Source organism: Periplaneta americana, chromosome 2, assembly GCF_040183065.1.
Source record: "Periplaneta americana isolate PAMFEO1 chromosome 2, P.americana_PAMFEO1_priV1, whole genome shotgun sequence".
NCBI classification, from domain to species: Eukaryota; Metazoa; Arthropoda; class Insecta; order Blattodea; family Blattidae; genus Periplaneta; species Periplaneta americana.
In genome coordinates, this window is record NC_091118.1 from 218,369,890 (window position 1) to 218,385,682 (window position 15,793).

A 15,793-nucleotide genomic window follows, 5' to 3' on the forward strand; every position below is an offset into this window, starting at 1 on the left:
CAGCATGATGTCCCCTATTATAAACTACACTCACCGTGACATAAGTGTATGAGGCAGCATGATGTCCCCTATTATAAACTACACTCACCGTGACATAAGTGTATGAGGCAGCATGATGTTCCCTATTATAAACTACACTCACCGTGACATAAGTGTATGAGGCAGCATGATGTCCCCTATTATAAACTACACTCACCGTGACATAAGTGTATGAGGCAGCATGATGTCCCCTATTATAAACTACACTCACCGTGACATAAGTGTATGAGGCAGCATGTTGTTCCCTATTATAAACTACACTCACCGTGACATAAGTGTATGAGGCAGCATGATGTCCCCTATTATAAACTACACTCACCGTGACATAAGTGTATGAGGCAGCATGATGTCCCCTATTATAAACTACACTCACCGTGACATAAGTGTATGAGGCAGCATGATGTCCCCTATTATAAACTACACTCACCGTGACATAAGTGTATGAGGCAGCATGATGTCCCCTATTATAAACTACACTCACCGTGACATAAGTGTATGAGGCAGCATGATGTTCCCTATTATAAACTACACTCACCGTGACATAAGTGTATGAGGCAGCATGATGTTCCCTATTATAAACTACACTCACCGTGACATAAGTGTATGAGGCAGCATGATGTCCCCTATTATAAACTACACCCACCGTGACATAAGTGTATGAGGCAGCATGATGTTCCCTATTATAAACTACACTCACCGTGACATAAGTGTATGAGGCAGCATGATGTCCCCTATTATAAACTACACTCACCGTGACATAAGTGTATGAGGCAGCATGATGTCCCCTATTATAAACTACACTCACCGTGACATAAGTGTATGAGGCAGCATGATGTCCCCTATTATAAACTACACCCACCGTGACATAAGTGTATGAGGCAGCATGATGTTCCCTATTATAAACTACACTCACCGTGACATAAGTGTATGAGGCAGCATGATGTCCCCTATTATAAACTACACTCACCGTGACATAAGTGTATGAGGCAGCATGATGTCCCCTATTATAAACTACACTCACCGTGACATAAGTGTATGAGGCAGCATGATGTTCCCTATTATAAACTACACTCACCGTGACATAAGTGTATGAGGCAGCATGATGTCCCCTATTATAAACTACACTCACCGTGACATAAGTGTATGAGGCAGCATGATGTCCCCTATTATAAACTACACTCACCGTGACATAAGTGTATGAGGCAGCATGTTGTTCCCTATTATAAACTACACTCACCGTGACATAAGTGTATGAGGCAGCATGATGTTCCCTATTATAAACTACACTCACCGTGACATAAGTGTATGAGGCAGCATGATGTTCCCTATTATAAACTACACTCACCGTGACATAAGTGTATGAGGCAGCATGATGTTCCCTATTATAAACTACACTCACCGTGACATAAGTGTATGAGGCAGCATGATGTTCCCTATTATAAACTACACTCACCGTGACATAAGTGTATGAGGCAGCATGATGTCCCCTATTATAAACTACACTCACCGTGACATAAGTGTATGAGGCAGCATGATGTCCCCTATTATAAACTACACTCACCGTGACATAAGTGTATGAGGCAGCATGATGTCCCCTATTATAAACTACACTCACCGTGACATAAGTGTATGAGGCAGCATGATGTCCCCTATTATAAACTACACTCACCGTGACATAAGTGTATGAGGCAGCATGATGTTCTCTATGATGGTCTTGTTCTTGTTCCACTGTGACTCGCAAGGGTTGGCTGCAGCCAATATGGATGTTCGTGCATTCAACTGACAGATGATGCCTGCTTTGGCAATACTCAAAGTCTGTTGCTCCATTACCTGTTATAAGATTATTAATCAGTGATCACTAAATAACAGATTTTAGGTAAAAAGGTAGGATATTGTATGCAGAGTTTCCAATTTTGCTGTACGAAATGTAAATACAGGCTACTGCTACTAAGTCCTGCTATTCGAATTACATTAAAATTCTTTGTATCTGGCAACTATGTCACAAAGCCAGTGCCGGATATGAGATTCATCCAATTAATTGGAAGACAGTTTTATAGGTTATTGAAAGACAACTGGCACCTACGTTTTTTTTCCATGTAAATATTTAGCAATTGCATATGGATTGTTTAATAAAATTTTGATATGCAAGCTTTATTTTCAGTACTGAATACAGTACATTTAATTTCGTCCATAATATGAAATAGGATACCTAAGACTATATGATGTCGAGAGCATAAAAGTGCAACTACAGAGTGAGCCAAAAGTCCCATTACTCCCTTATGGATTTGGTTATCACCGTTAAGTGTTGTCTCTTTTCATTGCAGATTGTGATAAATGTACGAACCATGGCCAATGAGTCAACATACTGTATACTATGGACGAATGGACTGTAATGAGCACTGGAGTCATGAACGACCGCACACAGGAAAATAAATGAGGGACATTCAAAATGATTTCACTGCAAGGTTTAATACACCTGCCCCACCAAAACCAACGATTTTACAGTGGGAGGAAAAGCTTTTTGAAACAGGTTTCATCAAAGACAGACCCTGTTCAGGATGACCAACATGAAGAGACAGTTGTGTTGATGCTGGCACACATCCGTCTAATGTTCACCCAAAAAGTCCATTCGTAAGCAATTGCTGAAAATGGAAGTTCCATACTCAACATTACCAAGGCACATGAAAACATATTTAGGTTTGAAGCCATTTAGACCATCATTTGTAAACGAATTAAGTGATGATGATATGCTGAAACGGCTGGAAGAGTGTGAATGATTGCTCAGGTCTTTCAAACAATTCCTGCACATGGAAAACTGCTATTCTCGGATAAATGTGCCATTTACCATAGTGCAAAAGTGGGAAAAATTTATTTTTGGAGTAAGAAAAATCCCCACTTCTTTGAAGAACTGGAACGGAACCGTCACTATGTGATGATGTAGACTGCAATGTCTGCTACAACCTTATTTGGACCATATTTCTTTCAAAGTTCAAATGCAAGAGCAAGGACTTCTTGGACAAGTCTGGTTCCAGAAAGATGGAGCACCAGCACATTATGTAATTGCCATAAGGGAATATCTCAATGAAATATTTTGCAACAAACAGATTGGACGAGGTTCTGCACAGTTGCCAGCACCTCTGCAGTGGCCACCCCGAAGTCCCAACCTGTCATCGTGTAATAATAATAATAATAATGATTTATTTTAGCTGGCAGAGTTAAGGCCGTAAGGCCTTCTCTTCCACTCAACCAGCAAAAAGTGTATATACATATACATGAACTTACAAAGAATCCAACAATTTGATTGAGATGAGAGTTACATGTATACAAAAGTAGGGCTACATCAAACAGAATGCTGCAAGCAAGCGCTACAACACAAATGACGAACTGAGAGAAGCATTTGCTTCCATCCCTCCAGCAATGCTGAGGAAAATTTCACATCATACTTGGAAACAAATAAACCCCGGCCATGTAAATGATGGCGTACACACACTCTGGAATAACTCGTCCTCGTTTGATTATGTAGCCTCTATTATCCAACTATATGGTTTAGGAATATTATACTGCATATGAGGTAATGAGAATGACAATGATGAGGGTTTAGCACGTGGTGATTTAAAACCCTTTAGCATGTCTCTAATATCTGCTTGTTTACATGCCTGTCTCTGGTGTTTGTGAATAGTAATGCAGTTGAACGACATATACCAGCACTGCAAATCAAGCTTTCAGGTGTAGTTCCCTGTAAAGTTGATTTGAATAATCGAGACATTATGTAGTCCTAACAAAGTATTTTTGGAATACAAGATATTTTCCCCATAATCAAAAGTGGTAGCCTACTTGTATATGCTCGTTTCATAATGCCTAGAATGCCATTAAGTGAAGTACAGAAGACCCCAATGACACTTTTTTTAAGAAAATTATTACTGCTCTGGCAATTATAGGGAATTCCATGCAGACTGATCTCAAAAAAAGTAATGCAAAAATTATCTAAAACAATGAAAAAAAAAAAAGTAAATATTAACGCAATAAATTCTTGAGAAGAACAAAATATGACTGAAAACTGTACAGAAGTTGTAATTTTGGTTGTAAAATCAACACAAAATGAGTGCGAAAGCCCTTAATCCGTGGCACTACAGCCCATGAAGGGTCAAGACCAACCAGCCAGCTGCTGGCCTCATGGCCACATGCCGAAGCAGAAGTGGACGATCATACAACCAGAATGGAGGTATCGTGTAGTTAGCACAATGAGCCCCCCAACAGTTATAGCTGGTTTACATAACCGGATTTCGCTACCTATCGTAGCTCCCAAGTGCCTGGCCGAAATTTCATGAGAAAATTTCTTCTCCCACGAGGACTCTAACCAGCATACATTCCATAACGCGAGTCCCAGGCAGGATGCCTTAGATCATGACACCACGGCGCGGGACAATATTCTGCCCTTACTAGAGTAAATATATGCTCCTAGTCAACTAATCGGAAATGAGTAGCAAACACTGTAACCATCCCCAACTTTTTTCTTATTCTGTGGCCAGTACGAGTGGCATAAGACTTATTGAAAAACTGAATAAAGGTAACAATGTGTGTATTTGTTCAATTGCTGCGTTTTCTCATTTTTAGGTCTATTTTTTAGTTTTAAAAATAACTCACATGATATAGAGCAAATGTGTTTTTCAGGCAACAAAAACTTGTCTTTGATCAAAAGTTTACATACAAGTTTACGCAAAATTAGGCTGTTTGTGTTGTGGAACTACATATAGCTACGACTACTCCAGCAGAGCAGGTGATTTCTCTGAGGATGGAGCAATACATTATACTGCAGTCTGTTATGTGCAAGTGACTTGATTTGCAGAATGCCTAACACAGTACACCTGTCCTCACATTCTTGCCATTCTCAGGAAACTACTTACCTAAGCAGTATACAATGTCACAGGACAGGAAGTAAATTTGTTTTGTCTGTGGGGAAGAAAATAATTTCAAGGTTTCAAAGTCACACTGAAAATGCAAGTTTTGAACAGAATAACCATTTTCGCAATGTCTAAAGCTTAGTAAAGCAGGATGTCACACAAGAGGAAGGGAGAATCTTAGTAGATGGCAGCCTTGTCTTACCTCATGCAAGACACTCCGAGTCGAATCATTCATCTTGTCAAACTCGTCAATGCAGCAGATGCCATTGTCAGCCAGCACCAATGCACCGCTGTGTGACAGAACAAACAATAATATTCCTCAGCTGCATGCTCAAAATCCCGCATTTGTCAATTAAACCTCAATTATGTTATGGAATCACCATTACTTCTCTACTGATCAATAAACACAAAAAAATGGAATCTAATAGTTAATGGATTATGTTGTCCCTTTCTGTCACTTGCTCCTGCTGAACAGTGATGAATGCTCCAAATATGGCAATCTGTGCACATGACCACACGACCACTGACCCTGAAGTTCTGTGCAGGCCAAGGTGGTTGTTACTCCACCTTTATATTTATGTCTCATAAAAGCAGGATAGCAATGGCAAAGAAAGCTTTTAATAGAAAAAGAAGCATCTTCTGCAAACCTCTGGAAAAAGAACTAAGGAAGAGACTAGTGAAGTGCTTTGTGTGAAGTGTCGCATTTTATGGAGCAGAAACATGGACATTACGACGAAGTGAAGAGAAGCGACCAGAAGCATTTGAAATGTGGATATGGAGAAGGATGGAATGTGTGAAATGGACAGACAGAATAAGAAATGAAGCTGTGTTGGGTGAAGAAAGAATGATGCTGAAATTAACAGGAAGATAGAAAGGAATTGGCTGGGTCACTGGCTGAGAAGAAACTGCCTGCTGAAGGATGCACTGGAAGGAATGGTGGATGGGAGAAGAGTTCGGGGCACAAGAAGATATCAGATATAGACAATGTAAAGATGGATCTTATTTGGAGACTAAGAGGAAAGAGAAAATAGGAAAGACTGGAGAAAGTTGGGTTTGCAGTGAAAGACCTGCCCTTGGACAGAACACTAAATGAATGAATATATATATATATATATATATATATATATATATATATATATATATATATATATATCCTCAGGTGGACGCTTAATGTAGTGTTCACCCAGATTATGGGAATCTTCACATGTGTCCACTTGAACTTCAGTAAACCCCCACTTAACTCTTCAAGAACAAAAATACAATTTCAACGAGGTCACCTCTTTTCCATGGAGTTAATTCATTGTGTCCTATAATGTGTGTCCTTGAAATAGCACATGAGGTGAAGAAACTGCACCATTGAATTTTTGTTCAATAATTGCGACACTTTTCTGTTTATATAAATTCACAATCTTGCAAATAATAATACAAATTAATATGGCAACATTGTAGATTTTGTTTCATGACACTCCTTCCAAAAATAAAATAATAAAGAAATGTGCATGTACAAAACAATGTCCGAGATATAGTTTGTTCATTATTGCATGATATCAGTCACAAGTACAGCTTGTATCACGTCAAGATGACATTGCTTATCTCAATGCTAATGACGTCATGCAATCCATAGTACAGAAATTATCCTGTATTTATTCTTTTCTGCTTCCTTTTGGTGGATGTTTTCGATTATAAAGATTTCACACTGTACTAGTCCGAATGGGTGAACTTGGATCTAGTGATAGTACTGCAATAGATACTAAAACCTTCGCTATCATCTGCAGACAGTTTGGCCATGTGCCAAAATAGAGAATATCTCTGCATTGCTCTTTCATGTCATAAAGAGCCTTTGTTGCAGTAATGGTTTCTGAGACAACCTTTACTATTTTCATTTTAACTTATTGGTTCATTGTTGAGGATTACTTACTGTCTTGAAGTGTGGTTTGTTTCTGCAACATGTTGAAAAGTACTAAATGATAAGTTAAAATGTTTTTTTTTTTTAAATCCAATGCCACCAGGTTGTCTTTTCGACATTTCTGGTCTTCTCTCCTGGCCGTGGCTTAGTTGTAACCCACTTCTGAGGTTGGGGCATCTGGAAGGCGGAGTTACATTACCCCGATGATGTGATAGGATGATTATGATAATGTGGTGCCAGGAGAGGTCTTAAATCTAAACTTAACCTAAATTCCAGACCATGGACGAACACAGGAATAATCCCCTTTAAGGAAAAATTCCTGTGCTCTAACCGGGAATCGAACCCGGGACCTCATGAACTGTAGCCAGAAGCTCTGACCACTAGACCATGAGGCTGGTGGAACATATTTAAATAACATTGTTGTAAAACCGGTAGCCTACTATCAATTTTCAAAATAAAAAAAAAAGTAAAAAATAAGAAAGTGACAGTAAAGACTGTCTGGGGTGTTTCAACACCCCAGCTACTAGTTATGTGCTTTGTATGAAAATAAATTAACTGTCTTATTTTTAACAGTTGGCATATGAAAAAATAAAGCAACTCTGACATATTAAAAAAATTATCATTAAATAAGAAGAGCTTTTAATTTTATTTATTTATTTAACCTGGTAGAGATAAGGCCATCAGGCTTCTCTTCACCTCTAATATGTCAAAACACCCCACTCACTCAGTCTTTAGAAGGTTACGCTTGTAATAAGAAGTGATGTATGGTTGCCATTTTCTTTTACAAGCTGGTTTATCTATAACATGCAGTTGGAGTTCACAAGCTTGTATCAGAATGTGACGAAACTGCATGATCTACAGTGGATAGCCACAGCCTGGTGAAAAATAAAGAGTGAAACAATCATAACAGGGTTTAAAATGTGCCGTGTTTCTAATAAGATGGATAAGAGTAGGATGGGGAAGATCCCAGCCATGAACCTGGCCAGTAGTGAAGATCAACTGCAGGAAGAGGATGTTAGCTGGGAATAATTATAATTATAGTTACTTGTCATTTATCCCCCACATTTCATGTTAAAATAAAACTTTTGTTATAGTTTTTCTTTAAGGATTATTTCATTAACTTAACTAGAGAAGAACTAGAACATACTGTGTTTACATATCGCACCTTGGGAAAAAAGACAGTCACAAACGCTAGTTCATGTCTTACACACATGGGGAAGCTACTATTAAAATATTATAAGAATTACTCATCAACAAATGACGTAAGTATTTGCTGAAGAAATTATGATGCTGCACCTATTAGCATTGGACCCTAGACCTTTAACACGTTCTGCTGTAAAATTTAGTTTGTGTGGATTAGGACTATATCATTCTCATCCCTTCAATTATTATTAGCTTACATTTTTCAACTTAAAATGATACTTTCAGCCACATAAGAAATCTCACTGAAGCAACAGAACACTCACGTCTGCAGAACGAGTTGTCTCGTTTCTGGATCCTTTGTGACATAGGCAGTGAGCCCCACAGCCGACGAACCCTTGCCGGACGTGTACTGGCTGCGAGGCACCAGGTTGTACACGTACTGCAGCAGCTGCGACTTGCTGGTGCCCGGGTCACCACACAGTAGGATGTTGATCTCCGCCCTGTTCAACATCAACATCATGCCTTCTTTTCACATGTAATATACTACACAATCTTGTTGGAAATATCCGTCAACTGATTTACAAATTCAATTACGAATAATTGGAGATGAACATACTGTACATAGTAGCAATTGAGAAATACGAATATAAAATGGTCTGACAACTTGCCTACCAGAAATAGCACATCATAGTCCGATATTTTTCGAATTCACGTTCAGAGGCAGCATTATATAAAGGCGAAATAGACTGCTACGTAGGATCTCGCATCTGCGAGTATTTAAAATTTAATTTTTCATTCAGATACCTACTGTATGTTTCCTTTTATTTACGTGTTATTTCTTTTTCTATTTCCACATTCTTATTTATTTTCATTCATAATGGAGTATAATAATAATTCATACCAGAGTCTAGCTTTCAAAGTGTAGTCAACAATATGTATTTATTTATTTCATCAATCTTTGTTCATGTCATGGCGGATTAGATGTGTTCCAGTTCTTAATCTGCCATCACTCTCTATACAAACATTACAAGAACTACTACATATTGAACCTATAGATAGATAGATTTATTGATATCGTTCACAAAAGTACAAAACTTAATAATTTAACAAAGGATCTATATACAAATGTAGTTCTACATAATAAATATACAATTTCCTAAACTAATTAATCTATCGCAAATCTCAATAATTTATTGGTTGAAACTTACACTTACGTCTGGTTTTAGTGCATGTTTAAACCAATCATGATAACCATTAAGACTTTAAACCTTATTTATCTGCTCCTTTTCAAAATTTAATTGTAATTTTAGGTCTTATTTTACATAATAATTTATTATTCCAAGTAGGTGATCAGATGTCGACATACTGTAAGTCATGAACCTGAAATAGCTGAATCGGTACATTCCGTATGTAGCTTAATCTTTCTTTCTTGCAATATTTTATTGAACCTATAAGTATCCTCTGTACACAATAATAATAATAATAATAATAATAATAATAATAATAATAATAATAAATAAAATAATAATAATAATAATATATTAATAAGTATAGCTCCTGTATTTAAAACTCTTACTTCAGCCTTTTCATTTCTATACTCAATCTCTTAAAAATTATTCTGTTAACTTCATTGACTACTTTTCGTAGTTTCCTATTGTGTCCGACTACTCAACATTTATAATTCCATATCCGTTAGAGCTTTGACTTTCTTTTCCCATCTAATTTTAACTCTAAAAAGAAATTTTCCTAATTTATGCAGACTGCTGGCATTAAGGGGACCATTCATTTTTTTATAAGCTACTATAGCGTTTATTTGTAGAAATTTTTTATCCACCCAACTGTTTCTCAAATCATTTGTTGCCTGACACTTTAACGCAATATGCATTGCATCTTCAGCTAGTCCACACAAAGGACATTTATCCTTCTCTACATTCCCTCACTTATTCTTGAGTCTCCAGACACCTAATCTCCACCATGCCATTCCTGTTCTCTCTTCCCTTGAATTTAGTCTAACATATTCTTCCTGTTCCCAAAACTGTTTCACCATCCTATAGTATTTTAGTGATCCTAGGTCTTTAATATTACTAAAAATATCTTGTCTCGAAATTTCGTTGCCCTCCCTTTTACTATTCTTCCAAAAGTTTTCGTGTTTATAGACCCTAGTTCTCTCCATAGCCAATTTAAACTTAATCTGTTTATTTCTTGTTCCAGCTCTTTCAGACAATTCAATTTCCAATTAGCGGCTTCCATACAAAAGATACATGTTTTCATAATTGCTGAATCATTCCTAAACAGAATATTACCTAAATATTTGATTTTTCTTTCTAGAATAATTCCCAGACTCGAATCGGTTCCCATCTCTAGTAACGCTGCCAGGTTAGAAGCATTCTCCGTATTCCTAGAAATTTTTTACACATTTTGGCTCTTACTTTATCGATGTTTCTGCTGGATAACTTACTACCCCAGATCTCAACTAGTGCATTATAGATGTTGAGAAAAGTCTTCACCCCAATATTCGGCAGTTTTTCAGGAACCCTTTCCTGCAGTCATTGTTATGGATAATGCACCTGTCATAGTGTAATGGTGGGAAAGGTGTCCACACTGTCATAGACTCTTGATAAGATATGACTTATCTAAAGTGAAGTCCAAATGTCGCCATTATAAAGACGACAAGATGGCTGTCAAGAGCAAGAGTAACGTTTCATAACTGCCCCCATATCATTGCGAATTAAATGCAATAGAAATGATAAGGAGTGGCCCCAAAATAAAAATTAGAGCTTTGAGTTGGGAGTTGTCTGATATGGCAGTAAGATTAGGATATAAGGGCAACGAAAACAACACAGCCAATGATTCTTACATGTCCGGTATCCAACTGCTACCATATAATGCTGAGAAGTTTTATTTTTTATGTAATATTAAAAGTTATGTACCCTATTCACTCGGAATAATGTTTACTACTACTTCCAAATGAAATGGTGCACAGTTTGTACCTTGGATGGTTATCACTTGACCATTGACAGTAAAAAAAAAGTTTTAAATTAATGTACAACTGCAATGAAAGTAACAACATGCAACTGTTTTCAGTGACGTCAATACCCTCATTATTTTTGCAATGCTCCTAATATTAAATATAATGTTTGAAGTTAATCCTTTCCTTTTGTGTCATTACCAGTATCTATATTAATTAATATAAATGTGTTCAACTGAAATTCTATACAACAGCAAACCAAATGAGTGGTTGTGGCAGGCTTTGACTTGAGACTTTTTTGTGGTTTAAAACTCGTACAAACTCTGAATAGTCAGTTATCGCAATTCCGTAAGTAGAGAAGTTAAACAAATATGCAATCATGATTATGATTAGTTTATAGTCTATGCTCACTTCGTAGCATACTATAAAAGCTGTGGGAAGTATGTTCATCATATTGATTGAATGAAATTTTAGCATTCTGGAAGTGTTGGGAGCTCAAAACAATTGTATGTAGACAGCAGGGACACATTCACATCACAATCTAGCAACTCTAGGACTACAGTTATCAGTTAATTCTATCACCAAATGGTATGACATCTAGAAGCAGCAGTGTGTAAAGAACAAACCTGAAGTTTCCACGACCAGAAGTTATGAAGGACTTCTTGGTTCCGCCAAAAAGCTGCAGAAGAATTCCCTTCTTGATGTCCTCGTTTTCATAAATGGATGGTGCCACAGCACGAGCAAGGCGCTCATAAATGTCTTCCATCTTGGACAGCTCATGAAGTAACTTAACCCTTTCAGGAGTGAACAGATGCCCTTTCCTATGGAAGTATACAATCTTTTAATGTATGTTGAACAATTGTACGATACAACTAACAGAATTAGGCTTTTGGGTACTGTGTGTCCTGGAACTTGACACTGATACGACCCAAGTGGGAAATGTCAAGTTCCAAAACAGAGATCGAATTGGAAATAAGTTATTGTCAGTATGCAAAGACTTGTCTCATGATACAATTATTTTGGGGATTTTTTAAACAAGATATAGCTTCGTGCACAAATTAAGCACGCATATAAGACACCATGCACTACTGCAGGAATGTCTAAGACAAGGTAACAGTATGATGGCCGTGTCATGAAAAGAAAGTATTACAAAAAAAAAAACACTAATACTAAAAAAAAACTGAACTTACCTTCTTTCAGTAGTGTTTCCAAAATTCTTGTAGATGAGGATTTTATAGTTATTATTATTAATTCTTTTAGCTTCCTTGGCCCTACATGATGTAAATGTCAGATTCAACTTCATTTATGACGCATTTACTGGCAGAAGGTGTTCGTTTTAACCACAAAACTAAATTCACTTATCACATACAAAATAAATACGGTGCACTTGCCAAATCCAGCCTGTGGCAACCAATAGAAAAACAAATACTGTACTAAAATGGCTAATTCATATGACTGACCATTGTTATGACTGAAATTTTAAATCATATTGATATTATCAGCACTTGTTTGAGAGAGAGGATATTGTTACGGTACTTTTCAAACAAGTTTGGGACACTTAGATGAAAGTGCATTTTCACTTAAGTTACAAAAGTACTGACGTAATATAAAAAAAAAAGTAAATTTGTATTGAATATATGTATACCCTTCAAATATTGATGTAGTAACAAGTAGAACAAGTTCATACAGTTTATATTCATTAGAATAAACATAAAAATGTGTCTCTTGTAGAAATGTGTTTGACTTAAGTGATTTTATAGCCAACAGAAGATCTAAACATTAAAAATTCAGTAAAATTACTTTTGTTCCAGTCATAGACAAATGAATACTGGTATGTCGATTTTATTTGGCAGAAGAAGCAAGAAAGCAAAGGGAATATATTCAAGCATTTGGGCATTAGATTACTACTACTCTTTGGTAGAAAAATAAATTTCCAGATTTTTTCCTCAATTCCCTGACATTTCCCAGTTTTTCCATGATTTAACAAATCCCTTAACACTCCCCAGTTTTCCACATGGGTGAGCACCCTACCTGTAAATCCCTCGTTCAGTGACAAGATTCTTTCAGATCGTAAACAAAGGCTCAAGTATCACGTACCCCTCTTCCTGGTCATACAGACGCCTGCTGTCAGCCTTGCGGAAGTGGACTACGTCAATGTGTGTCTTGTACACAGCTCGCACATTGCGCATGCGGGGGTTCACCTGCATGGGAATGGCCCGGTAGATGCCGGTCACGGTGACGCGATCACCAGCCTGCACGGTGTCCACCAAGTCATTGTGAGCAAACAGCACCACGGTGTGTGGGGTCTGGCCAGCCGGCATATCATCTGAAACAAAGTCATCAATTAAACTTCAGCTTGGTGCACATCATGCTAAGTTTTCCTGCTGGCTGCATCTCCTTCGATACCTGCGCAGCTTCCTTTGTATTATTAACGCTGACAATAAAAAGGAAGCAGATTTGCTTTCAATAACTGATGCCAGCCATGGGGACGAGAGTTGTTGTCCCCTTCACTGTATGAGCTGTATTATACAGAGTGCTAACAAACAATCTGGAAGCATGCAAATGACTCCACATGACTTAGCTTCAATGGCTGGCGATGACTAAGAATTGGAAAAAATTCAAAAGGTCGTTCTTAATGTGGCTGCATATTTGAACGTGCTAATGATTATGAACAGAAGATTGATGTGTTACTTCATGAAGGTGGTTCAAACCTAATGGATGGTTTTGATTTCTTTTCCCTGTCAGAGAAACTGAAACATATTTCAGAAATGGTTAGTCGCTGTAATGCCACTTCTATGGAGCATCTTTTTAATACTGGATTCATAATTGAGGACCGTTTTTGCAGAACTTGCTAACTGCAAAATTTGCAAAATTGAGATTTTGATGGATTCGTTAACATAAGGCAGGCCTCTACATGATGTTCAAAGCGTCTTAGTAAAATTGGGTTATTTCTCTTCATTGTAGTGTGTCAAAGTGTGATCGTTTTTTCAAAACTTGCTTTCTGCTATAAGTGAGAGATACAGCAAAACTTGCTTACTATAGTGTTTTGTCTCTCCTGTAAAATTTAGTTTTTTCAGTTAGCAAGTTTTGCAAAAACGGTCCTCAATTGAAACAGATTTTAAAGGGAAAATTGTTACTCAAGAAGATGTTATAAAAATAGTTTTTATCTCAAAACTTCTAAATGTAAAGATTTGTATGATAATAGTAGTGATTTTATCAAGTCTATTATTTAGTCCATCATCAAACCATTAACTTGTTGTATTAATGGGTGTTTATCAAGTGGTGTTTTCCCTGAATTCTTGAAGGTAACTAAAACCATTCCTGTTTTTAAAAAAGGTGATCCCTCTAAAATGGAAAATTATAGACTTATATCAATAGTTCCTGTTTTTCTAAGATAATTGAAATTATCATAAATGAGCAGCTGACTCGGCATTTTAAATCTAACAGTCTATTCTCCAATTCACAATACGGTTTTCGATCAGGATTATCCACTCTTGATGGAGTCTGTTGTTACTGGTTTTGAGAAGCATGAAGGCACCATGTCTACACTTTGTGACCTGTCCACGGCTTTTGATTGTGTTTCTCACGAAACCATTTGTTCCAAACTTCACTTCTATGGAGTCAGAGGCAAAGAATTGGATCTCATTAGATCTTATTTAAATAATTGTACTCAAATTACATGCATTAATGGGGAATTTTCTAATGCTGTTAATGTTAATATTGGAGTTCCTCAAGGATCTGTTGTGGATCCTCTACTGCTCCTTATTATAATTAATGATCTATCCTTTAATATAAAGTGTGACACAGTCCTTTTTGCTGATGACACTTCCTTTTTGTCTACTACGTATGACATACATCATCTGTCTTTATTAATGGATTCCTATTTATGTGATGCTGCTGGTTGGTTTGAAGCCGATGAACTGAAACTTAATAGATCTAAAACTCAGCGGATACTATTTTCATTAAATCATGTTCCTGATGAAATGATTTCAGAAGTTAAACTTCTTGATATTACATTAGATTCAAAACTTTCTTGGGCAGGTCACATTGCAATTGTTTGCAATAGGTTATCTCGTGTACTTTATCTTTTGTGTAAATTAAAAGCTCTTGTATCTAGTAGATATTTGAAACAAGCCTATGCATTTTTCCATAGAGTATTTCATTACGATATTCGTTTGTGGGGTAACGGTGCTAATGTCAACAGTGCTCTAATCTTGCAGAAAAAGCATTAAGTATTATTACTAATTCATCTTTGAATGCTCATTGTCGACCTTTATTTCGTAATGCTAATATTCTTACTGTAATTAATCCATATATTTATGACTGTTTAGTCTACACCAAGATTAATTTAAACAGTCATGCTTCTCAATCCCTGCTTCACAAATATTGTACTAGAAATAATCATTATATTGTAACACCTACGCTCAGGTTGACAAAGACCAGGAAATGGTTCAGTGTTATTTCTTTAGATATGTTTAATAGATTGCCTAAGAATGCCCATTCAGCTTATTTAGATTTAAAGTTGTTTTAAAAAAATGGCTTTCAGATAATCCTTTTTTACCATATAAATTAATTTTTTGACAGCCATATGAACATAGAATTTTAATCTGTTTGTTTTATTGACCATTGTCTATAATTACGATATTATAATTTTGATAAGTAAACATGATTGATTGATTGATTGATATTCATACACAATGAAGAAATTCATTCCCAATTAAGGAATACACTAAGTTATACGTATGAAATCTACTGTAAAATAATAATAATAATAATAATAATAATAATAATAATAATAATAATAATAATAATAACAACAACAACACATAACCATCT

The 15,793-nt window shown here is 36.5% G+C and overlaps 1 protein-coding gene across 4 annotated transcripts in view; it reads right to left on the minus strand.

The window, feature by feature from the left end:
- dpa (disc proliferation abnormal) overlaps positions 1-15,793 on the minus strand; it is a 63,793-nt gene that overhangs the window by 14,028 nt on the left and 33,972 nt on the right. For all 4 annotated transcript variants that reach the window (XM_069819591.1, XM_069819588.1, XM_069819587.1 and 1 more), the window contains exons 8-12: positions 13,055-13,283; positions 11,584-11,778; positions 8,313-8,489; positions 5,143-5,230; positions 1,709-1,869 (exon numbers count right to left, since the gene is read on the minus strand). In XM_069819591.1, coding sequence (XP_069675692.1) covers positions 1,709-1,869; positions 5,143-5,230; positions 8,313-8,489; positions 11,584-11,778; positions 13,055-13,283 — 850 coding nt within the window. The remainder of the gene's footprint in view (positions 1-1,708; positions 1,870-5,142; positions 5,231-8,312; positions 8,490-11,583; positions 11,779-13,054; positions 13,284-15,793) is intronic.